A 26457-nucleotide genomic window follows, 5' to 3' on the forward strand; every position below is an offset into this window, starting at 1 on the left:
ACCAGAAACACACGCCGCCCGACTCCGGCTCTCCGACGCTCGTTTCTACTTCATTCCCAGCGATGTGTGTGTGTGTGTGTGTGTTGATGACTGCGAAAAACAATGTTTACTGTGTTGGTCGATGAAGTGAAGATCCAATATACACTACTAATCAAAAGTTTGGAATAATTAAGATTGTTTAATTATTTTGAAATAATTCTCCTCTACTGTATTCTTGATCAAATGCAGCACTGGTGAGTAAAGACTGTGAGATACTATTCCAGTGTAAATCTGCTGTTCTCTATGTGATTATACAGTAAAGTGTAATTTATTCCTGTGATCAAAGCTGAATATCCAGCATCATTACTCCAGTCTTCAGTGTCACATGATCCTCCAGAAATCAGTGTAATATGATGATCTGATGCTCAAGGAACATTTAGGATTATTATCAATGTTGAAAAGAGTTCATAAAACAGTTTTATTTTACAACCATTCAAAGCTTGGGGTAAGAATAATTAAATGAAAGAAATTAAATAATCAAACACTTAAATTTATCAAGGACACATTAAACAGATCAAAAGTGACACTAAAGACATGTATAATGTTAGAAAATATTATATTTCAAATAAACGCTGTAATTTTAGAACTTTATATTCACCAAAGAATCCAGAAAAATTTAAATGTATCACAGTTTCCACTAAAATATGAAGCAGCGCAACCATTTTCAATATTGATAATAATCATAAATGTTTCTAGAGCAGCACATCAGCGTATTAGAGTGAATGATGAGCAGAAGAGATCTTTATAAAACCCAAACTTCTGAGCGCCAGTGTACATACATGAGGTGTGTTTGTCAGCACTGAACATGGTCAATCGAGTCCGAGCTCATTGTGACGTGAGTGTGTGTGTGTGTGTGTGTGTGTTGATAACGGAGCAGGACAGCAGCAGTGTGTGGCTCTCAGCATCAGTAGAGTGTGTGTGTGTGTGTGTGTGTGTGTGTGTGTGTGTGTGGATAACGGAGCAGACAGCAGCAATGTGTGTGGCTCTCAGCATCAGTAGAGTGTGTGTGTGTGTGTGTGTGTGTGTGTGTGTGTGTGTGTGTGTGTGTGTGTATAACGGAGCAGGACAGCAGCAGTGTGTGGCTCTCAGCATCAGTAGAGAGAGTGTGTGTGTGTGTGTGTGTGTATAACGGAGCAGGACAGCAGCAGTGTGTGGCTCTCAGCATCAGTAGAGAGTGTGTGTGTGTGTGTGTGTGTGTGTGTGTGTATAACGGAGCAGGACAGCAGCAGTGTGTGGCTCTCAGCATCAGTAGAGAGTGTGTGTGTGTGTGTGTGTGTGTGTGTGTGTATAACGGAGCAGGACAGCAGCAGTGTGTGGCTCTCAGCATCAGTAGAGAGTGTGTGTGTGTGTGTGTGTGTGTGTGTGTGTATAACGGAGCAGGACAGCAGCAGTGTGTGGCTCTCAGCATCAGTAGAGAGTGTGTGTGTGTGTGTGTGTATAACGGAGCAGGACAGCAGCAGTGTGTGGCTCTCAGCATCAGTAGAGAGTGTGTGTGTGTGTGTGTGTGTGTGTGTGTGTATAACGGAGCAGGACAGCAGCAGTGTGTGGCTCTCAGCATCAGTAGAGAGTGTGTGTGTGTGTGTGTGTGTGTGTGTATAACGGAGCAGGACAGCAGCAGTGTGTGGCTCTCAGCATCAGTAGAAGGAGTACTGGTTCTCCACAGCTCTAGTTCTCCGCGAGCCGTCGGTGTCGTGATAGTCTTCAGTGCCGGTGCCGCTGGGATCCAGCAGTCTCTCTGCGCTGTTGCTCCGGCTGTGAAGACCTGCTCCTCCTCCTCCTCCTCCTCCTCCTCCTCCTCCTCCTCCCGCTGAGGTCGGCTGGGCCATCGGGGACGAGGACGAGCTGGAGGACAGCGGCGGGTCTGAGGGCGCGCCGGCACCGGGCGCCTGATGCGGAGACTGGCCCGGTTCTGCCCGACACACAGCAGCGTCACACCGCGGGACAGCAGCAGGGACATGAGGAGACGCCACATCTGTGCACACACACACACACACAAATAATACCTGCACAACTTCAGGAAACTGTTATTGGTGCATTTCAAACGGTTGACAAAATGTCAGTCGAAATTTAGTCACAAAATAGAGAAAACAGACAGTGACAAAAGTGTATTTTAATGCATACATTTAAAAAAATTCTGAACTCTATGTGAGATCAGGGCCGGATTAAGAGTTCAGAGGCCCCTGGGCACAATGACTTGTAGAACCCCCCTTAACTTAATATACAAATGAAATAAACAGTGCTTTATTTTTTCAGCTACAGTATGTGTATTTAACAGCTATTTGCACAACTTTAACAGCTACCACAACATAGACTTCACTGTATAAATTGTACATTGATTCTTATTAAAGCGACTATTAAAGTTCTCAGTCAAGAGTGAGGGATTTACTCTTTGTATTTTGTTGTTTTATTAACAGGGACATTTTTAATTGTCATCATTTAGCCTAATCTCTCAAGCCGTTTCAAACCCAAATAAGTCTCCCTCTTCTGTTGAAAATAAAAGTTATTTGGAGGAATGTGGGTAACCAAACAGTTGATGTACCCCAGAGACTTCCATAATAGTTTTTTTCCTACTATGGTCAATGGGGACCAGCAACTGCCCGGTTAGCCACACTCCTTCTTTTGTGTTCAGCACAAGAAAGAAATTAATACAGCTATGGAACAACATTAGAGTGAGTGAGTAAATAATTACATCATTTTATTTTTGGGTAACTATCCCTTTAAGGACAAGCGGCAGCATGTTTACTATTAGGGCTACTGTCTCTTTAAGATCTGCCCGCGACGAGTCTAATATACACGCATTTGACAAGCAGATTTGTTTCTTATTTTTTTTCTACTGTTCTTTCACTTTAGACATAACCAACTTTGTTTATGTAAACCTTGTGTGTATTTGACAGTATTAGCGCAATAAGACTCGAAAGATAACTTAGTCCAGTGGCAGTAACAGGCGCTGTTATACAGGCTTAGTGCATGTGCGCGTCGGGGTGTAACGTTATTGCGCTCAGAAAAGTGATCGTTAGAACAGCGCATCAGCAGCGAATGACATGTTTAACCGGCAAGGCTTTAAAGCACATGCAAATAATTCATTTTTATGAACTACAGTGTCCCGTTCCTCTGCATTTCATGTGAATATACGTCGCGCTGTAGGCTACAGTATGTTGAGACGGAGGCGCCAGAACTGCAAACTGATAGAATGCACGATCCTACGATATTTCTTCAAAAGCAGATCGTGGAGACATTTTAATCATAATATTTGACATAATATTTGACGGTGCCCAGGGCCCCTTAGATGTCCTGGGCCCCTGGGCAATTGCCCAATTGCCCTAATGGTTAATCCGGCCCTGTGTGAGATGTGTTTGTTTGAGAAAGATTAAACTACAGTGTTGTGGGTGGTTTCGTCTTGTCTGGTGTCTGTGATCATGTGGTCACTACATGTGATTTTAAGGTGTTAAGGCAAGTAACGTCCGGCACACAATACTGGAAAATATAAATTTTCTCAGCACAGCTATAAGCCCCATTCACACCACGGACAATAACTATAATGATAATGATAAAGATATAGTTTTAGAAAATCGTCCTGAATATAGAAGAATAGCAGAGTCCACAGCACAACTATCAACGGCAGAGAGGAAGACTGCGGACACTCGGATCATTGGGTTCCCAGATGGACTTTTAGTTTTAACTACTAGACTTTTAACTTTTCGGCGCCTCCGTTGAGATGGTGGTAGAAAAGTCCAGAGAGGCGAAGGCGCGCTTGGCTGCATTTAAATAATGCATTCTGCTGCGGTCCGAATCCACGCCCAGACAGCCAAAGGGTCCTGGCCCATCCCGATTTGATTATCGGAGACAGGGCCAGAGGTTCAGCGTCGCCTCTCGTGCTCCTCCTCCTCCGGCAAGGAGTAGGTCCAGCACAGGCGCTCTGAGCGTTAGTGAGGTATCCCCTTCCTCTGAGGGGAAATAACATCCACCCTCTCCTCTCTTCTTCCTTTCCCCCCGATTTTCTTTAACCCAGGCACTTCTTACATCAGGCCTGAGGCTTGGACCGATGATGATATTTTCCCATTAAACAGAATGCTTCTGAAGGTCTGGAGTCGGGCTTGGTAGTGAGCGCGCCCTTTCTAGCTTTTAGGTGGTAGGCCTTCATTCAAAGAATAGAGGTCTTTATGTAAGGTTCTTAAACTTTAGACCTTGGTTCCCTGTTTAGAAAGTTTTAAGGGGGAAGTTTGATAGGAAAATATTATAATTAGGAATTGGGGCCCTGAAGTTAGGGCCTAGGAATTAGGACCCTCACTCTGACCAACCAACTAGATGTAAACCAATCTGGCTTCAAGAAAGGGCATTCAACCGAGACTGCATTGCTGTCAGTCACAGAAGCCCTACGGATCGCAAAACCTGCCTCCAAATCATCAGTTCTCATTCTCCTGGATCTGTCTGCTGCCTTCGACACTGAATCATCAGATCCTCCTGTCCACCCTCTCATCACTGGCCATCACAGGAACTCCTCTCCACTGGTTTGAGTCCTATCTCACAGGTAGGTCCTTCAGGATCGCATGGAGTGGCGAGGTATCCAAAGCACATCAACTGACTACAGGTGTTCCTCAGGGTTCAGTTCTTGGACCGCTCCTCTTCTCCATTAACACCACATCACTGGGATCCATCATACAGGCGCATGGCTTCTCTTACCATTGCTATGCTGATGACACCCAGCTCTACCTCTCATTTCAACCAGATGATCCCACAGTAGCTGCACGCATCTCAAGCTGCCTGGCGGACATCTCGGCATGGATGAAGGAACATCACCTGCAGCTCAACCTGGCAAAGACTGAGCTTCTCATCTCCCTGCCAATCCGTCTCTACAGCACGAATTCACTATCCAGCTAGATTCAACTTTAATCACCCCATCAAGGTCGGTCAGAAACCTTGGAGTAACATTTGATGAGCATCTGACCTTCACAGACCACATCACAAAGACAGCTCGATCATGCAGGTTTGCACTGCACAACATCAGGAAGATCAGGCCCTTCCTAACTGAGCATGCAACACAACTTCTCACCCAGGCCTTGGTTATCTCTAGGCTTGATTACTGCAATGCTCTTCTGGCCGGTCTTCCATCATGTGCAATTAAACCTCTACAAATGATCCAGAATGCTGCAGCCCGTCTTGTCTTCAACAAGCCCAAAAGGGCCCACGTCACTCCTCTGTTCATCTCTCTGCACTGGCTACCACTCGCTGCTCGCATCAAGTTCAAGGCATTGACGCTTGCTTACAGATCGACCACAGGCTCAGCTGCCTTGAACGGGCCTTGGTGTGAACGGGCCTTTAGTGGACGGTTTTTGACCAGAATAAGATGCAATGTGCTATATAGTCAAGTCACCTTCATTTACACAGCGCTTTTAACAATATAGAGTTTCAAAGCAGCTTTACAGTGATAACAGGAGATTACAGTAGCAGAGATTGTTCTGGCTTTACAGCAGCTCTAGAATAAAGTTATTGTCCAGCTAAAGTTAGTTTGATTGATTCACTTCCGTCGCAACGATCATTAGTTATTAACTTAGGGGCCGCTTACACGACGCCGCTCTCACAGAATACCCTCAACACACTCCGCCGCTCATCCGCTCAACAACAGTGCCTGGTGTCTCGAGAACGCAGACCATGAAATAGGTTTCAAGATGCAGGCGTTCACTAATTTTGAAAAACGTTATCATCTCCGCGTAAACTAAAAAAACGTGAATCTGTGAAAAGATTGAAAAGATCCGGCGTGCACATGCGTTTTACGTGTTCAGTCTATAGGGATGCACGCTTGAATATATATGTGCGCACTCTGCGCAGGCGTGTTGTCTTTCTCTATAAATTGACCTCAACAAATGACTTGTCTGGCCTTAAAAGTTCATAATACAGAATTTTTAAGTAAGTAAGTAAAATGTATTTGTATAGCACATTTCACAGATAAAAATCACAAAGTGCTTCACAACAAAAGGAAGAATTCACAACTCTTATAAATACATTACAGCACATAATCAAAATAAACAGATGTACACATTAGACCAGCCTAACCACCTAGTTAAAAGCCTCTTTAAAAAGAAGAGTTTTCAACTGGGTTTTAAAATTTTCCACACAATCCAAGCAGCGTATGGAAGGAGGCAAAGCGTTCCACAACCTAGGTGCCACAACTTGAAATGAACGGTCCCCTCTAGTTTTAAAATGTGTAAGGGGGGCAACTAAAAATCTCTGGCCTGTTGATCTCAGACTACGTGAGGACTAAGCAGCTGTATCAGGTCAGAGATGTATGGTGGGGCCTGTCCTTGTAGGGCTCTAAAAGTTAGAACCAACATTTTGAAGTGCATTCTAAATTTCACTGGTAGCCAATGAAGTGAAGCTAAAACAGGAGTAATATGTGCCCTTTTACTCGTGTGGGTTAAAAGCCTAGCAGCAGAATTCTGGACAGTCGGGAGACGACAAAGATCCTTCTATTAAGGCAAATAAAAAGACTGTTACAATAGTCTATACGAGACGAGATAAAAGCATGAATGATCATCTCCAACTCGGCTTTTGACACCAAGGCTCTTATCTTAGAAATGTTCCTTAATTGAAAGAAACAGCTTTTAATAAGTTGTTTCGAGTGTTTCTCCAGAGACATGGCCGCATCAAAAACAACACCTAAGCTCCTGAGACTCGGCTGAACAGACGAACCTAAGGCACCGATATGCTGATTTATCTGAGGGATGCTCTGCTCAGGGGCAATGATTAAAGTTTCAGTCTTGGCTGAGTTCAGCATTAAAAAGTTATCATTTAGCCACTGCTTGATCCTACTCAGACAGTTGATTAAAGATGACAGTTTATATAACTCAGTAGGCTTAAAAGAACAGTATACCTGAATGTCATCTGCATACAAGTGATAAGAGACATCCTGAAACTGGCTGATTATCTGTCCTGGAGGGAGTATATACAGAAGAAAAAGAATCGGTCCCAGGACAGAACCCTGAGGAACACCACTCGATAAACCTGCAGTATCTGACATGATCTGATTTATAAAAACACTAAAACTTCTACCAGTAAGGTAAGATGAAAACCATTTCAAAGCTGATCCAGATATCCCTAATAGATCCTGAAGTCTGACTATGAGGGACTCATCATGGTCAGCTTGAGCAATAGTGCTGGTGATCAGTGAACAGAGCCGTGACGGACAGACAGTAATCTACTCCCGCTGGTCGTTCAGGTGTCAGTGTGTGTGTGTGTGTTGTGCTGGTCACACACCTGTGGGCGAGCGCTGGACCTGCACATGTCAGTGTGTGTGTGTGTTGTGCTGGACACACACCTGTGGGCGAGCGCTGGACCTGCACGTGTCAGTGTGTGTGTGTGTGTGTGTGTGTCTTGTGTTGGTCACACACCTGTGGGCGAGCGCTGGACCTGCACGTGTCAGTGTGTGTGTGTGTGTGTGTTGTGTTGGTCACACACCTGTGGGTGAGCGCTGGACCTGCACATGTCAGTGTGTGTGTGTGTGTGTGTGTGTGTTGTGCTGGACACACACCTGTGGGCGAGCGCTGGACCTGCACGTGTCAGTGTGTGTGTGTGTGTGTGTTGTGTTGGTCACACACCTGTGGGCGAGCGCTGGACCTGCACGTGTCAGTGTGTGTGTGTGTGTGTGTGTTGTGTTGGTCACACACCTGTGGGCGAGCGCTGGACCTGCACGTGTCAGTGTGTGTGTGTGTGTGTGTGTTGTGTTGGTCACACACCTGTGGGCGAGCGCTGGACCTGCACGTGTCAGTGTGTGTGTGTGTGTGTGTGTTGTGTTGGTCACACACCTGTGGGCGAGCGCTGGACCTGCACGTGTCAGTGTGTGTGTGTGTGTGTGTGTTGTGTTGGTCACACACCTGTGGGCGAGCGCTGGACCTGCACATGTCAGTGTGTGTGTGTGTGTGTGTGTGTGTTGTGCTGGTCACACACCTGTGGGCGAGCGCTGGACCTGCACGTACGAGCGCAGCGTGATGTCAGTGGAGCCGCCCGACTCCAGAGGGATGGGGTGCGCGTGGAAGTGCCGAAGCATGTCGGACACCGTCTGGAACCACAGGTGATGCACGTGACACTGACCGCTGTCGTTCACAGACAACCGCAGGTGCTGCCAAACACACACACACACACACACACATCAACTCAACAACAGGCTTCACAATCCTCAATATCACCACCACACCGCTCAGGCTTTCCAGACAGCAACAGTGTCGGCCCCGATCCGGGACATGTGGATTCAACACGGATCTGGCCCGATTCGATGTTGCTGTCCGGCTTCACAATCCTCAATATCATCACCAATAAATAAATAACCTTTAATTAACCAAATCAATCATTGATAAACTACACTAGTGCTATATAACCTTACCCGGATACACACAGCACATAAAGCAATACACACACGAACAGTCAAAAGTTTTGGATCGGTAAGATTATGTTTTTAAAGAAGTCTCTTCTGCTCACCAAGGCTGCATTTATAGAAAGTTCACAAGAACAGCATTTATTTGAAACAGAATCTTTTGTAACATTATACATGTCTTTACTGTAACTTTAGATCAACTTAATTCATCCTTGATGAATAAAAGTATTGATTTATTTTATTTATTTCCCCCCAAAAAATGAAATAAAAATTCTTACTGATGCCAAACTTTTGAACAGTAGTGTTTAATGTTACACAAGCTTTCTATTCAGATAAATGCTGTTCTTCTGAACTTTCTATTCATCAAAGAATCATGAAATTAAAAAGTAAATAACAGTTTTCAACATAGATAATAATCATAAATGTTTCTTGAGCATCAAATAGTTTCCACAAAAATATTAAGCAGCAAAAACTGTTTTTAACATTAATAATAAGTTACCATTAATAACCAAGAACCATTATTAATAACCGAGTACGTAATAATAATTGAGCATCAGATCATCATATTACACTGATTTCTGAAGGATCATGTGACACTGAAGACTGGAGTAATGATGCTGGATATTCAGCTTTGATCACAGGAATAAATTACACTTTACTGTATAATCACATAGAGAACAGCAGATTTACACTGGAATAATATCTCACAATATTACTTTTTAATCAAATAAATGCAGCCTACATTGTCACAAAATGTAAACTATATTAACAGCCAGCAATATATTAACAGTTGTAATATATACAGTGGGGAGAACCAGTATTTGTTATTAAATATGTGATTTTCTGGATTTTTGTAGATTCCGTCCCTCAGTTGAAGAGTACCTATGATAAACATTACCTATGATAAACATTACCTATGATAAACATTACCTATGATAAACATTACCTATGATAAACATGACCTATGATAAACATTACCTATGATAAACATTACCTATGATAAACATTACCTATGATAAACATTACCTATGATAAACATGACAGACCTCTACATGCTTGGTAAGGAGGAAAACCTGCAAAATCGGCAGTGTATCAAATACTTGTTCTCCCCTATTACATCTTTACTTAACTTTACTACATTAAGCGCTATATACTGTATCGTACATCTTGGCTGCTTGATTGTTTATATTGTAGCAAAATGTAACTATCATCATCCAGCTCTAATCAGCTAAATATGACTATAATGCATGAAGGTATTAATACATTAACATTATGATTTTCTGTAAAGCTGCTTTGAAACTATATGTATTGTGCTATACAAATATATCTGGAAGTGTGTTTATCTGCTTACAGGACAAACAAACTTTAGCTGGTTTAAAGTGTTAGTTCACCCATAAACGGTGTGTGTGTGTGTGTGTGTGTGTGTGTGTGTGTGTCATTCACGGTCACTGTACACACATCTGCTTTTGTGTTCCCTTGAAGAGAGGAAGTCACATTTGAAATGACACGTGATGACACCATTAATGGGTGATCTAACCCTGTAAGGTTCATTCCCAGCTCTCCTCAAATGATCTTCAGAGCCACAGAAACCTGCTCATTATATCCTGTTCATTCAGACATGGAGGACAATACTCTGAACAGCAGAGCAGATTCATGAAGATCACTATGTTTCAGTGAGGGGTCAGGGGTCGTGACCCCATGAAGGCTCACCTTGGCTTTGCCCTGGAAGTTGAAGGTGAGGACGTATTCTCCGGGACGCGTCTCGCTCTGGCGGATCACGAACAGCCCGTGACTGTGTGCTCCCCCGGCGAGAACGAGCTGGGCCGCCCGCACCCGCGGCAGGGTCCCGTGGAACCATGGGTAACCCGCCAAACTGGCATCTCCTTCCGCGTCCCTCGGCGGTTCACCTGGACTTCCTAAATGACAGAAGCAATGAGAGTGTGTGTTTACACCGTCACGCCGCCACGTGTTTTCAGACCTAAAGCCTGGAACACACCAAGCCGACGCCGACGCACTAGCAGACGAGAGCCGAGAGAACTACAGCTGGCAGCGAGAATGAGCGTTCTGCGCCTGTACATGAGACGACTGATATATTCATCATTCAGAAAGGGAAACCGACGCTGCAGATACACACACCGTAAACAAAGCAGTGCGTGCTTACCGTTTTGAATATCAATCCTGCTAAACACTTTCTTTATACCCTCCGCTCAAGTTAATATTGAAATATTCGCCAAGGAACACTCTGGTGAGATGACGTAACATTAGAACAGCTTCTATCTGTGCCGGTTTGACTTCTCCGCTCGCTGTTTTGCTATTATTCTCGTGCACAGACTCGTTCAATAAGCTGAACAGCCAATCAGAGTTCCCTGATTCACATCGGCCCAAAGAAAGCCGACGGCGCGGAACACACTGAGAAAACGTAAAGAAAACCGAGCGTTGGCTTGGTGTGTTCCAGGCTTAAGACAAAGTGGTTCTAGCTGGGTAAGCCAGCCCCAAACCTGCTGGTCTTAAAGCTGCAGTACGTGATTTCTGAGAAACGCTGTTGAAAGTGGATTGGACCGAGCACCACAACACACTTGTAGCCAATCAGCAGAAGAATCAGCAGAATCAGCACTCATGATGGGGGAGGAGAGGGAGTGGCGTGATTTCCCCCCCAAACCACTTCCCCAGAAATCACATCCAGCAGCTAACTTCATTGGTTAAGGTTACAGTGGCGGGTAGGTTTAGGGATCAGTGTTTGGTGTGGGCAGTCAGTACTGTGATTGACATGTCCAACCAATGAAATCTTAAGAATCGGCTGCAGGGCGGAGTTTCCACTGAACTGGGGAAACAATTTTGCGAGAGAGTGAGCCAATCAGCAGTAGGGGGTGTGTCCACTCATGATGGGGGAGGAGAGAGAGTGAGCCAATCAGCATTAGGGGGCGTGTCCACTCATGATGGGGGAGGAGAGAGAGTGAGCCAATCAGCATTAGGGGGCGTGTCCACTCATGATGGGGAGGAGAGAGAGTGAGCCAATCAGCAATAGGGGGCGTGTCCAGTAATGATGGTGTGTTCAAAAATGTAAAAAAAACAAAAACAAAAAAAACCATACTGCCCCTTTAAACCAGGTACCGATTATTCAGACATTAAAAAAAAGCTATATTTCCATGTGGTGATATTTGCATGAGGTTACACATTTCTGACACTTCACCTCTCTACTCGCTCACAGACTGTGCTCTGCTCTCGAACTCGGAGGTCCTATGTTTGCAGTTACTTTTGCCTCAGTAAACAGTGTAAAGTCAGCATTTCTTTTAAAGAATCCTTTGAGAAGCATCTAAAAAATCCTCATGAATTTTAACAAGTTGAAATTGAATCACTGAATCAAACCACTGTTCAGTGGACTCGACTGGTTGGCACTGTTGCCTTGTCCAAATACACACACACACTTGCGGTCTCGGCCACTTGAGAGCGTGTACAAGACTGTCCTGTCTTAAAAATGCCAAAGTGCAGTGCCCTTAATGCACACTAAACCCACACTAGCTTCGGAGCGGTATTCGAGGCTAAGCGTATCGCATCATGCATTATGTTCGGGAACTGATGTGCCCCAAAATCGTGAGATGTCAAGGAAAACATTCCACTGTAATCTAAACTATTTAGATGCATATCATTTGGTAGTAAAACATAAAGTGTTGCACATTTTATTGGTGCAAAGATGATTATTGTGTGTGTGTGTAGGCCTATTTTGTACAACATTTGCAACTGTTTTTATCTCTTTAACAGAAGACACAAATTTAAAATGGTGGTGCTTCTAATTGTCACATAGCGACTACTGAACAGACATGTAGAAGTTTATTTTAAAATGCGAAGTATTGCAAATATAATAAATAAAATCCCTGTAAACACTTGCATTTTCTGTAAGACTATAAGTGTGTCCCATCGAGTAACCAATAGATCTACACACACTAGCAGTCTTTACGTCTTTACTTGAACACTTGGGCCAAAAGAGGAAAGTGTAAAGGCCGCAAGTGGGGTTTTTTGGATAGGGCATGTGTGTACCTGATGGTGTGTCCTCTGGTGACTGCAGGAAGCGCTCTAACGGCACATGTGAGGGATGCTGGGTAACGGGCGGCTCCTGGCAGAGCTGATCCGCAGCGATAGAGCACAACCGCTCAGACCCCCGATGAGAACCTGAACAACACATCCAGAACATCAACACAAGCCTCCTGTCTTCAGCTTAAAGGTGCACTGTGTAATTTTAGCGCCCGACAGGAAGTGATGTCGTCGTCAGAGACGGCAAAGAGGAGCCAGTTCAGCAATGAGGTTTCTTTACAAAGATAAATTAAGAAATTAGGTTTACTTGATTATTCAGTAAAACGATATGTTATTGCGAAAATTACTTTTACTTGTTCAAGAGTGTCAATATTTTATTTGCTTTTTTGCCCGCAGCACACAGTAACGAAACGCGTTTGTCCGTTCAGGGCCACTGTAGAAACCTGTCGATGTGAGCGGACCCGCGGTGTGTGTAGATAGAAATGCTCATTCTAAGGTAATAAAAACATAACGGTTCATTATGTAAGGTCTTTATACACCACTCAAAACACAGTTATGTATATGATATTGCATTTCTGTCAACAGATCCTTCTAAATATTACACACTGCACCTTTAAGAAAGAGAAACAGAGCGGGTTCTGTGGGCGAGATGGGAAAACACTGCTGAGCTGTATTGTGTGTTTATGCTGAGTCGTACCGTCACACAGCAGCTCGCAGCTGCAGGACGACACCAGCGTCAAGTCTCTGGGCGGCTGGACGAGAGCACACGACGCCAGCTCGATGTCATCGCCACTGTCCCTGAAACACACACACACACACACACACAGAGAGAGAGAGAGAGAGAGAGTCACACGAGTGTTTCTTCTCTTAAAACATGAATCTGACGAGTATTGTTTTTGCCATTTTTAACATTAATGATGCAAAGGAAAAACGGTAAAACTTTGCGGTTCATTAGTTAACATTAGTTAACTACCTAGGTTAACATGAACAATACTTCTACAGCATTAATTTAAATTAGTTAATAACTTTGACATTTATTAATACATTATTAAAATCAAAGGTTGTATTTGTTAACATTAGTTAATGCACCGTGAAGTAACATGAACAAACAATGAACAGCTGGATTTTAATTAACTAACATTAACAAAGATTAATAAATACAGTAACAAATGTTTTGCTCATTGCTAGTTAATACATTAAAAAATGTTAACTAATGAACCTTATTGAAAAGTGTTACTGGAAAAACAATATAAGAATATAAAATATATGATTTATTGTAATATATGATTATAACTTTGTAATTTATTTTGCTTCCCATGTTGAAAGTAGCAGTGAAAATTAATTGTTTTCGTTATGATTATATTATTAATCAATGTCATCCGAAGTTTTGAACAAACTAGTGAAATGTTTAAGAGGATGTGTCTCCTGTTTCTGTACACAAATCAGTTAAAAAGAGTTTGTGTATATTGCAAAACAAAAACATTTAGAGATATGAAAACCAAGAAAAAAAGCATAATCATAAGCAGTTTGTTCAATAACAGGGGTTGTGAGAAGAGTGGTACAGTTAATATCAACTTGATAGTGAAAATTCAAAATGATACGTTTTTAAAGAATTTCAAACTCAAATGGGAAGTCACGTGTCAAAATCCAGCTGTCACTGATTCCAAAAATGCACATAGGAAAAGATACGTCATTGCAGTCAGGATGATGAGATATTGTAGTCAATAGTGATTTGGTGATCAACAATTGCTGAAAGGGAATTAAATGAACCAAAGTCCCTGGCCAAGTGCCCAACTATAATAATGCGTTTAATTTATATAGTGCAATAAGTGAGGAGACAAGAGACGGAGATGCGTCGAGTCAGCTTTACTCTCCACTTCAATAATCAATCACACTGTATAGCGAGTGAGATCAAAACAGCCACACAACGTTAACCCGGAACTCGTAACACCTCTCCATTAAAGGTACAGTCCCTTGATGAATGGCTATTTCAGTCTTACTTGTGGGTCACCAGTCACCACACAGCCCCCCCCCCAGAATTCAGCCATAATAACAGGGCCAGACCGAACAGGTACCCCAAATAGAACATAGGACACTATTCACTAGTGCAAAACAGAACAGTCCCTAGAAAAGTCAACGTGTAGGGGGGCGGACATACCGGCTGCGCTTAACATGAGAGGGGCAAAGGGCAAGGGGCGGGGCAGGGTTTGAGGCTGCCGCAGGGGGGCACCCTCGTCGTGGGGGCAGGGCCAGCTGAAGCGATTTGCCAATATCCACAAACTGCTCGCAAAGTCCGTTGCTCTGTGGGTTATAGGCTGTGGTACGGTGGACCTTCACCCCAGGACCTCGGCGACCGCAGTCCAAAGCTCCAATGTGAGCTGCGGACTTCGGTCCGAGGAGAGGTCGGACGGTGTGCCGAAACGGGCCACCCAAGCCATAATGAACGCCCGGGCCACTTCAGCTGATGTAGTGGAGGACAGGGGAACCACTTCTGGCCACCTTGTGGTCCTGTCCACCATGGTGAGGAGGTAGGTGTAACCACGGGAGGGGGGGGAGTGGGCCCATCAGGTCCACATTCACATGATCAAAACGTCTCTCTGGCACTTTGAAGGGTGCCAAAGGGGCCTTGGTATGACGAGTCCCCTTTGAGCGTTGGCACGCCACACAGGCCCGACGTCCCTCCGCAGGCCCGGCCAGACAAACTTGGCCCCCACCAGCTTGGTAGAGACCTTCACCCCCGGGTGGGAAAGGCCGTGGATGGCGTCGAAAACCTTATGCATCCAGCCAGCAGGTACCCTGGGGCGCGGTTGGCCAGAGGAGATGTCACAGAGGAGTGTAGCGTTGGCCGTGTCAAACATCAATCCAATCCAACACGTCCGCCGGCCTCCCACCCCACAAGGCGTCGTACAATGGTTGCATGAGCTGGGCCGCATGGGGGAGGAAACGGTTGTAGAAGTTCACCATGCCCAGGAACTCCTGCAGGGACTTCACAGTGCGTGGGAAACTGGCGACGGCGTCCACCTTGGCAGGGAGGGGGACGGCCCCCTGCAGGGTGACGTGGTGGCCGAGGAAAGTGATGGACGATTGATGATGAGACCATGCTCACTGAGCCGGCCGAACAGCTGCCGGAGATGCGTCAGGTGGTCGTCTGCGGATGCGCTGGCCACGAGAATGTCGTCCAAGTAAACAAACAGGAACGGCATGTCCCACAGCACAGAGTCCATGAGGCGCTGAAACGTCTGCGCTGCACCCTTGAGGCCGAAAAGCATCCGTAGGAATTCAAAAAGGCCAAAGGGTGTGATGACTGCTGTGGTAACCGCGCACCAGGTCCACCTCGAAGGTGCAAAAATGGTGGCGCCGGCTAGGTGGGTGGAGAAGTCCTGAATGTGCAGCACTGGGTACCGGTCAGGGGTGGTGGCGTTGTTCAAACGACGGAAATCACCACAGGGACGCCAACCGCCATCAGCCTTGGTCACCATTTGCAGGGGGGAAGCCAACGGGCTGTTGGAGTGGCGCACGATGCCAAGGTGCTCCATGGTGGCGAACTCCTCAATGGTGATAGCGAGCTTGGCAGAGTCGAGGCGCCGGGCTCGTGCATAGACTGGGGGGCCAACCGTGGTGATGTAGTGCTCCACGCCATGCTTAGCCACTGCTGATGAAAACGTGGGCGTGGTGATGTCAGGGAACTCTGCAAGTAGGCGTTCATACAGGTCCTCGGTGGCAAGCGTGTTCGACAGACAAAACCCCCCATCCCTCCCAGCGTGCAGGGGTACGAAGCAAAAGAGAGGGTGTCGATCAGGCGGCAGTTTGTAACATCCACCAACAGAACAGGAAATCCGCCCCCAGGAGCGACGTAGACACAGCGGCCATGACTAAGTCCCTGCCGAAACACCGCCCGCCGAAACGCACTTCCACATTCCTCGTGCCATAGGTACGAATGGGTGTGCCGTTGGTGTCCACAGGCTTCGCTGGCAGGATGCTGCGCTGAGCCCCAGAATCTACCAGCAGCCGCCAGCCAGACAAGGTGTCAGTGATGAGCAGCCCATAGCTGCTAATGAGCGCCGGCCCTGGCATTTCCCTGGGCTCCAAAACTGCAAGGATGGCGACACTGCTGGGCTTTGGCCCCAAACCTGGAATGGTAATAACACCACCCGTCCTCATTCTGTCGGCAGGCCGTCACAGCAACTGCGGTGTCCGGGTCTTCCTCCGTGGGTGGAAGCGGGGCAGACGTGTGCTGGGGGGGCAGCAGTACATGGTCAAACTGATGCCGGTTGGCGAGGGAAATCCTGTCTGCCTCCACAGCCAGTGCCTGGTAGTCTCTGGAGGAAGGGAGGGGGGTACTGGCCAGTGTGGTGCGCACAGGTGCTGGAAGCTGCCGCAGGAAAATGTGGGCGAAGAGGAATGAGGGATCCGCCACGCCCAGCACAGCCAGCATCCTCTCCATACTCGGACATCTTACTGTCGCCCAAGCCGTTCAGGGACAGCAGGCGGACTGCCTTCTCCAGCTCCGACAGTTCAAAGAGGTTCAACAGGAATGTTTGGAGTGCGTCGTACTTGCCGTCAGCCAGAGGAGCCTCTAACAGCGCCATAGCCCTGGCTGTCGTCGAGGCATCTAAGACCGCTACCACGTGGAAATACTTTGTAACGTCCTGTGTTATTCCTCTCAGCTGGAACTGGGCCTCGATGTGTTGAAACCACGGCCGTGGATTGTGCTGCCAAAAGTCCGGTAACTTGATGTTGGCAGCGTAGATAGCACCGACATTAGCCCATTTTCACCACCGTCGCTGTGTGACATAATTCAGCCGTATCCAACTCGCGTCGGGGTCACCAATGTGGAGTGCAATAAGTGAGAAGACAAGAGACGGAGATGTGTCAAGTCAGCTTTACTCTCCACTTCAATAATCAATCACACTTGTACAGCGAGTGAGATCAAAACAGCCACACAACGTTAACCCGGAACTCGTATATAATAACACCTCTCCCTTAAAGGTACAGTCCCTTCGTGAATGTCTCTTTCAGTCTTACTTGTGGGTCACCACAATAGTGCTTTTCCCAAACTAAAGTGCTACCACAACCTTTTTATATGTACCATATGACAGAAATAAAGCCAAACTGGTTTGCAATTAATGAATATGGTAATGCTGTTTTTGGAGTCATTTAATAATCCTCTGTTGAGATATTGATTTTATTTGCAGTTGATTTCATCTAAGGCTGTGTGGCTGTGAGTCAGTTGTTGTGTTTCTGTCTCTTCTCTTTTATCCGGTTATCGTTGTTACTCTTATCCTCAGTGATTCTGCTTGTTAACAGCAGGTGTTCATCACTAATGTTCAATTATCACTTATAGAATCAATCTACTTTATTTTACTAACTGCAACACTTATTCATTACTTACTTTTCTCTATAGACTGGGACCAAATGAAAACTGAACAGTGTTTGTTTAACAATGAGGATTTTACTACGTACCAGTAAACATGTTTTTCTTTTTAACTCTTATCAGAGGAAGCAGTGCGGCTTTAGTGTTAAACAAATGCCACATAAGACTCAGAGTTGTCATGCCCAGTCAGTGAGCCTCTTGTTACGGTTTGTGATTGTGTCCCGTGATTCAGATGTACTGTGTAAATGTACCCCATGTGAATTTCTTAGATTGAGAAAGGTGTGAAGTGAAGGTGTGTCAGGACGCTGATAACGCTTTTTACCCGGGGTCTATGCAGTCCTGGATGTCTGCGACCCACGAGTTCTTCTGCAGAGAGTCGATGGTCTCCAAAATGTACTCTGCACCATTTTCTACCTGCAACCCACAAGACAACACTGATCTAGATCCAGTAGGCAACATTCTTGCATTTCCCAGAGGACAGCTACATATATGATGTGTGTATGAGAGTATGAGATGATGGTACCTTGAGCACAAACGTGTTGTCTTTGTCGGGCATCTCCAGAGGCATGGTGGTCCTCACCTCCACGATAGCAGACAGAGGGACGCTCACTTTGGGTTTAGACGACTACAAACACACATCAACACAATCAATGCCACACACACACACGCACACACACACACACACACACTATCTCATTGTTATTATGTATATTAAGTAATTTTAAAGTATCATAAGCAAGTAATCATATGGTTTTATAAAACAGAGGCGCCAGTGGCCTGGTGTTGTTACACTTTACAGCAGATCAAATCCTGGTTTAATATTAGCCAAACAACGTTTAATTCAATTGTTCACTCTTCAATCTTTAATATTTGGCCACTTCTAGGCCAAAGATAGAAATACTACAGCCACTGTAATTTCCTGAACACAAACATGTTTTGACGTCCACATGTAACACTCAGAGCGAGGGTTTAAACGTTTATTTTGAAATCGCGATGAACAGTTCGCATATTTAGAAACATATAGATGTATTCACATAATAAAGATTATTGCAAAAAATATTTTAAAAACGAACAAATCACAGCAGGCATTTCAACTGGCCTGAAACGGGACATGCGTACTGTGAGCCCTGCATTTGCTGTTACACAATCAACCATCACTTCTAAAACTTCTAGTGTGCTGGTTTCAGTGATTATAAGATGAGGTCTCATGTAGGAAAAAAGGGTGTTGTTTTGAAAACACTGAACTGGTGAAACTGGTGCTGAGCGTGATCTGTACTGCCTGAAAACACAAAGCATCTCTGGACGGGCTTCTGTATCTCACAAACTTCTGACTGTTGAGGCGATCTCACTGACCGTCATGATCTGCTACACTGTAAGCATTTATGAGGACAGACAGGAGCTTGACTCAGCTCAAACAAAGACTGTTTACATTATAGTTAGCAAGGATACTCACTCACCCTCTATTTTTACCCTATCTCTAGTTTGTTCAGGAAGAGGAAGTTATTAGTACCGTCTTGAGGGACTAAAATTGCTCTGAGACCAACTTCCCAAAATCCCTTTAAACACTTCTGAACCCAAACCAAAATGTGGGAATAGGAATTTAAGAGGCCGGATCAGGGGAGGGTCTGACTCATTTTAATGAAGAAAACATTTCGCCAAATATATGTGTGGTTCATCTGTTCACTCATGAAGCCATCTTATGCCTGATAGCATGGTGAAGCTACACTTGATTAAGTCAGAGTTAGAACAATAAACTCAACTATTATTGAACCACAGAAATTGTCCTCATTCCCAGTGCAATCAAACGCCTCAGTCTTCAAATACTGAAGAGTTGCCTGACGAATATATCACCACCTCAGCCTCAGACGGCATGTCAAAACTGGACTTTTGCTAGCTTTACTCTACTTCTGGCAGTAAGAGCACACAAGTGTTTGAACCATCAGTTCTTTTAAAGAAAAATTGTTCACTAGAGTTGAAGTCCATCAAATCTTTGAAAGATATTAAAACAAACACAAAGTTAATTCATTCTTTCACACCAGTCTACGACTCTCCCTGTCAGATAATCGCACACCTGAACAACACCATAAGTCTTTTCCTGGCAAAGTGGACGGTTTAGCCAAAGGTCTGGCTACATGAGAATACCCTAAAACTAGCCAATCCCTAAACCTTAACCCAGTGCTTCTCACATTTATTGGATGATGCTAAAATTGCTCAGACATCAGCTTCCAGAAATCTCATCCAATCACGGACAACCAGACTGACGATCAGACTACAGAACAGCCAACAGTTCTTCATCTAACACAGCGACACTTCACACACTTAGACACTACTTGCAGCATTTAGGCCTACCATTTACAAATCAGTTCTACTATTTTGGTTGTATTTACTGTTCCGATGATTTAATAGCACACTACTTTTACTATAGCTGCATTTCCATTACAGATTTGCGCAAAACTGTTGCGATATTTTCTAAATGTTGATAAAAAACTATTGCGAAATGACGCCGTTTCCATTAACCCATGTTATGCGACTAAAACGTTTTTTTTTTTCTCGCGCAATAAATCATTCCAAAAATCATGGCGACGGATGTTGGTAGGTTTACATATATCACAGCCACCAAACTAAACTAGCCATTATTTTTAATTGAAGGAGACGTAATTATGTTTTCCAAGCATTAATGGCAAGGAAAAGCCCTTATACTTGGAGCGGCACATACAAGATGTTTCTCTTTCTTGATAAGTGGCATTTGTGTGTTGTTTAGAATCCAGTATTCCCATAATACTTTTGTCTTTTATGAGTTTAATAATGAACTCTGTCTCATCTTCTGTCCAAACACACCAAGTCTTCTACGCCTGGTGACTGTAAATGCGGAAAAATGTTCCCATTTCCATATTCCTTTTTTGAATTGCCTGAAAACCGACCTTATGTGAGCGTAAAAACTTTTCAGCAATAAATGGGAGTTTTTGCGAAATTGACTAATTCTAAATTTGTTTTTGTTCAAATCTAATACGGGCCTGTACCTTCATTGTCTGAATCTGAGCCTCATCACAAGCTCTGCGATGGCCAGTGTACCCAGTGCCAATGACAAATAAGTGACTCACTCAATATTCGCTTTGCCCATGCAAGTAACAGATTAAGATATATCCCAGACAGCAAACAGTGTCGGCCCGATTCCGGCAATCCACGTGTACCAGATGTGGGCCGGATCTGGGCCGACACTATGGGGATGCTATAATAATTATCTGGTTATTCTTCCCCCAAACCATACGCTTGCTTGCTAATGACACACACACAGTCACACACACACACACACACACCAGGGCTTTATCAGAGAGCTCTTGTACCTTTGGTGGAACGTAGAACTCGAGCTGGAACTTCTCTCCCGTGTCCAGGTAGGCGCCGGCCGTCTTCCTCAGCAGTAACCGGCACTTCTGCCACTGTCCCGCCCCCATGCAGTGAGTGTCATCGGCCACCATGTACCTGAGCGCGCCCTCCCTCTGAATCTCCAGCAGCTCCGCCCGGTGGCCCTGAGAGGCCCGCGGCAGGCGTAGCTTCTGGCTCCAGTGCTCGGACCCCATGGCCTCGGCTCCGTTGGTCCTCCTGGAGCCCCCCGAGGGGTCCGGTTCTGGGGAGGCCCTGCGGTGCCAGATCTCCTTCACCCCGTCCACCACGCTCAGACTCATGTTGCGCAGGGAGAAGCCCTTCTTGAAGCGCGCCTTGCGACGCCCCAGCGACACGTCTTCCGAACTTCTGGACTGGCTCACGGATGGCGTCTTACGGGTTGGCGTCTGCTGCTCCTGTCCGCTGGCTCCGCCTCCTCCGCTGTCCATGCTATCCAGCGACTCGCTCGACGCCCCCACGTCTTTGCGGCGCTGGTAGAGGTTGTGGATGAAGGGTAAGGTGCAACTCTGTATTCCCACGAAGGGCACGATGCTGTACTGAGGAGCAGAGGAGTCTCCCGGAGAGCCGAGTCCTTGAACCTGGTCGAGGGCCGCAGAGAAGCAGGTCAAGAAGTGTTGCGCGAAGTGTTGCGAAAAGCTGGCGTCAGCACCGGGCGAGTCGTAGCATGGGTTCTCGCTGATGAAACGGCGGAACTTGTAGGCGAAATCTGCGGCGGAAGCTCGAGCGTGAAGCTCACAGAACTCCTTCCAGTCGGGCCGCGTGCAGGAGTTATGCTCCGGGCTGCTGGGAGCCCCGGCGCCGTTCATTACTAGGCCATGCCAATGCCCCGGCAAACCACTGGCACACAGACACAGAGAGAGACAGGTCAGTAAACCAGCGACTGTCACTGATGTCTGAGAGCAACTGTAGTGGGACAGTGCTGACAGAGTCTAAGGCCACGTCCACACGGAGACGCGTTTAGCTGTATACGTAAACATGCTGTATACGCAAAAATGTTGTATCGTATCAGCGTTTCGAGAGCCTGAAACCTAATTTTTTTTAAACCTTGCGTTTTCGTGTACAGCCAATCTGTATTGTGAAGAGCTGATGTCATCACCCCACGTGTCGACCGTAGTCAGACACCGCTACGTCACGTAACAGAAACAACAACTACATGCTAGTGTTCGTGCTGCAGACGCTACTGAGCCTCTTTATTTAATATTTACTTGAATGCATTTTTATTTTATTTCTTTATTTTACTTCTTCATTTAGCCTATTTAGTTCTTTCTTTCTTATGCTATGATGCTTGTCTGTTGTCTGATTAAGACATTTCATATTTTGTACCAGGCCATTTATAGTTACATTTATTCATTTATCTGACGCTTTTATCCAAAGCGACTTACAATTGCTATATATGTCAGAGGTCGCACGCCTCTGGAGCAATTAGGGGTTAAGTGTCTTGCTCAGGGACACATTGGTGTCTCACAGTGGATTCGAACCCGGGTCTCTCACACCAAAGGCATGTGTCTTATCCATTGTGCCATCACCACCCCGTTGTTAAATATTGTTTAATAAAGTTCTTGGTAAACAGGAAGAAGCTACTGAGCCTATTATTATTGTATACAGCGTGCAAGGTTTATGACAAGGTTTAGACGACGCAGTGTTTACGGATTTTTTTTCAGAAAGCTCTGGCTTCGTGTGGATGTGGCCTAAATCTGGTCAGCACAATCAAATCACAGTTTTTGTAGATCAACATGTATGTAGCTTTTACACAAGGATAGTTCTTGCATGGGAAAGTGTTCCCCCCCCCCCCCCCCCCCAACCTTCAGAAAATCTAATTCAGGGCAATGGTTTATCGCAACGAAACTTGGTATTTGTCATATCGTTAGCCTCATAGCATAATTGCCTAAGTCATTTTTTAGTTTTTTCTTGTTTTCCAAAAACATTGAAATATGACTTTGTGCTATGAGGCTAACGATATCCACCATGCCCTGAGGGTATCTGAGCAGTTTGGGAACAGCGCCACCTACTGGTCAAGAACTATAACAAATGTCAGAATATGGCTGAATCCGAAATCGCCTCTAAACCCTCATTCACGATTCCCTACGTTTGTAATCTAATCTACTAATACTGTTTACTTGAAGGAGTGAATAAAAACGAGTGAGTGAATTCGGACAGCTGTTGAGCGTACATCGGTTGTACACTCGTTATTGTAGTGCATTGTGGGATTGAACAAGTGCACTCAATTACGTCCACTATGGTTTCGGACACCACTACTACTAATGGCTGTTCCCTTAAATAACGCCCTATTCGAGGGTATAGGGGGCGATTTCAAATTCAGCCTATGTTTATAATAGATTATGTTTGTGTTTTAAAGAACATTTAATCAACCAAATGTGGAAAGAAAACTATAATCAGAGAAAATTCATCATCACAAACACACATGAGCATCTTTACTATATGCATGAGGGTAATTTTCCATGCAAGTCAATTTAATGTGGTTTTGAAACATTTTGTTTAAATCATAATTCACACCAGCAAGATTATTTTTTTATTACATTTTTGCAAGTAGAAGCACTATTGTCATGGATGGTCATAGCCTTGGTTAATATCGACACCCGTATTAATGTCACTTTTAAAATGCTTCAAAACTGAGAAAGGAAAGTTCAACATCAGTGAATGAAGCCATGAAGCCAAATATGAACATGATCATATAAGATCTATTATATCTGAACATACTTACGACTGCCAAAGCAGGACTGTATTTCTGCACTGATCAAAAACACATTTTATCATCTTGGACGCTTGGAAGTGTACAGGAAATGTATGCAATATTTGAAACAACATCATGCCGAACTCACACTACCGAAATGTATCAACACGCATTGCCACAGAACACAACACTTACTCAACAGCACACATTGAGTAAATGTTACAGCAGAAGAAGAGCACAAGATGTCAGCCGACTGAAGCTACTGCGAGATTATTCGTGTTCACCAAAGCTCTCTCGGCTTGAATGACATCTGGGTTTTTTTTTTACATCAAAGCAAATTTGTCATGCTAAATAAATACAGTATCTGCCTATCTCCACTATTGTAATGAGTTTCCTGTACTGGCCATGTGTGTTTCCAACTATGTGCCTTAGCCACATATAGCCTGTGTTATAAATGCCTGTTCTGACACAGACACACAGCGCTCTCTTCTCTCTGGACAGTAGATTTGTTTTCCAATCATAAAGCAGAGAATGCATCACACACACCAGCATCTGTGTGAAAGTAAGACAAGTGTGTTACACTGATATAGAGCCATACAGCACCCTCCACCAACACTGGGGAAATTATCTTCTTGAACTTTTCAAAATATTCATAAAAATCTAAACTTTAATTACAGTAAAACATTTGGAAGAATAAATATCACCATACAAATGTTGCTAACACTTTATTTCGATGATCTACTTTAGACATGAAGTACCTTTGCAGCTCCGTGTCAATGTCTGATTAATATCTGCCAACACTTTATTAGGATGCTCCCAGCAGACGATCAGCAGTGTATGAACTGTGCCAAAGCTCCAGCGGGACACATCCTAATAATATACACTTTCTAATGGCAGCGGCGGCTATTTACACCAAGTGAAAATAGCATTTTTTCATTTTTTATTCAAAAATATTTTAAATATTTACATTTTTTCTAGGCGATATATTCTATTTACACTATGTAAAAATAGTATACTATTTGCACCTCAGTATTTTCCATATTCATGGTTCTGTATATTAAATAAAGTAATGTTGGTGATCAAAGACGAGGTTTTAAAGCATCAGAATTTATGGTGAAATATATCAGGTTTCATTTAAAATATCTTCATTTGTGTGCTGAAGATGAACGAAAGTCTTACGGTTTGGAACGACATCAGGGAGAGAAATTAATGACAGAATTGACATTTTTGGGTGAACTAACACACCAACATCTCCAGTTGATTTAAACTTCCTAATGATTGGCTATACGGAGGAAACGAGCATTTGACTGAACAGCATTGTGGTGTTGATGACTGTATGAATCTGGCCTGGGTGTCTCCTCATCTTTACAGAAACAGGAAGTCATGGTCACCAATAAAGCGAACTCAAAAACACACTTCAGCTAGATTTCTACTCAGTACTCTTTTAGGTTTTTGTGAATACTCTGAAAGATTATTAGGAGTTTGTGTACACACTCATGCTCGTCATGTTTAGTGGATATTCGAGTTTACTGTTGAACTTTGAAAACGCTTTTGGAATAATACGAGGAAGGACCTCAGATGCATTGATTTTGTTGCACTGGTCTAAATTAATATAACACACATTTTATTTACAGAAGTGACACATTTTCATTCACTCAACATACCGGTAAAATTCTTACACACGCAGTTTCTGTTCTCGTATTATTAGAGAGACTGCACTGTTTGTGTATTCTTGTAATAAACTGCGAAAGCTAAATGGTGATAAAATGGTGAATAACTAAAAAGAAATAGCAACCAGTTATAGCGCATATCACAGACACTTTTTCATATTGAGCATAGTGTCAATTTAACCTGAAATCTTGGTGCTGAAAAGCATCCTTGTGTGCAGCGGTGTGATGGATGTTTATGTTATGGCCCCTCAAACCCACAGAAGGGCCTTGTGTGTGTGTGTGTGTGTGTGTGTGTGTGTGTGTGTGTGTGTGTGTGTGTGTGTGTGTGTGTCACTTGATTATTCCAGGTTGTCTGTTATTGGGTGGGTGATGCATGATGCTGTGGATCTCTGTGAATGAAGCCGGTGCACGAGGCCTGAATCAATAACACACACACACACACACACACACACGCGCGCGCGCGCAACACTAACGTCCAGATGATGACCGACACTGAACCAGAACCAGAACCAGCGACTGTGACCCACTATAACAGATCCAATCATCAGTTGCTCCACGTTAAAGCGCTTAACGCACACTGAACACGGGTACAGCAGCGCGTAATGAAGGAGTGCGAAGGGCCGTTCATTCAGGACGCGTTCTTCTTGCGCTCCGACTCGCGTTTCTGAACGCGTCCTGTGAACGCTGCGCGCTGAATCATCATCATCATCATCATCATCATCATCATCACACGTGTCCATTCTCACCTCCGTTAAATGCTTCACTGCATGTGAGGCCAGTGCTGTTAATCCAGGTCCATCGCCGCGGGTCTGTGGAGGAGTCCAGCACATCGCATCGCTATATCATCCATCTATGGAGACTGATACATGACGCGTCAGGCGCGCGC

The 26457-nt window shown here is 44.6% G+C and overlaps 1 protein-coding gene across 1 annotated transcript; it reads right to left on the bottom strand.

Annotated features, from left to right (window-relative positions):
• Positions 1-1544: 1544 nt before the first annotated feature.
• sh2b2 (SH2B adaptor protein 2) lies at positions 1545-26457 on the bottom strand. Its single transcript, XM_079610489.1, has 9 exons — positions 26318-26457; positions 21152-22046; positions 18331-18432; positions 18130-18221; positions 13131-13231; positions 12440-12571; positions 10115-10320; positions 7981-8152; positions 1545-2011 (listed from the first exon to the last, which is right to left on the bottom strand). Exons 2-9 carry the CDS (start codon positions 22013-22015, stop codon positions 1674-1676), a joined length of 2007 nt encoding a protein of 668 aa, XP_079466615.1. The 5' UTR covers positions 22016-22046; positions 26318-26457; the 3' UTR covers positions 1545-1673.

The sequence above is a fragment of the Phoxinus phoxinus genome (assembly GCF_949152265.1).
Source record: "Phoxinus phoxinus genome assembly, chromosome: 4".
Taxonomy (NCBI): domain Eukaryota; kingdom Metazoa; phylum Chordata; class Actinopteri; order Cypriniformes; family Leuciscidae; genus Phoxinus; species Phoxinus phoxinus.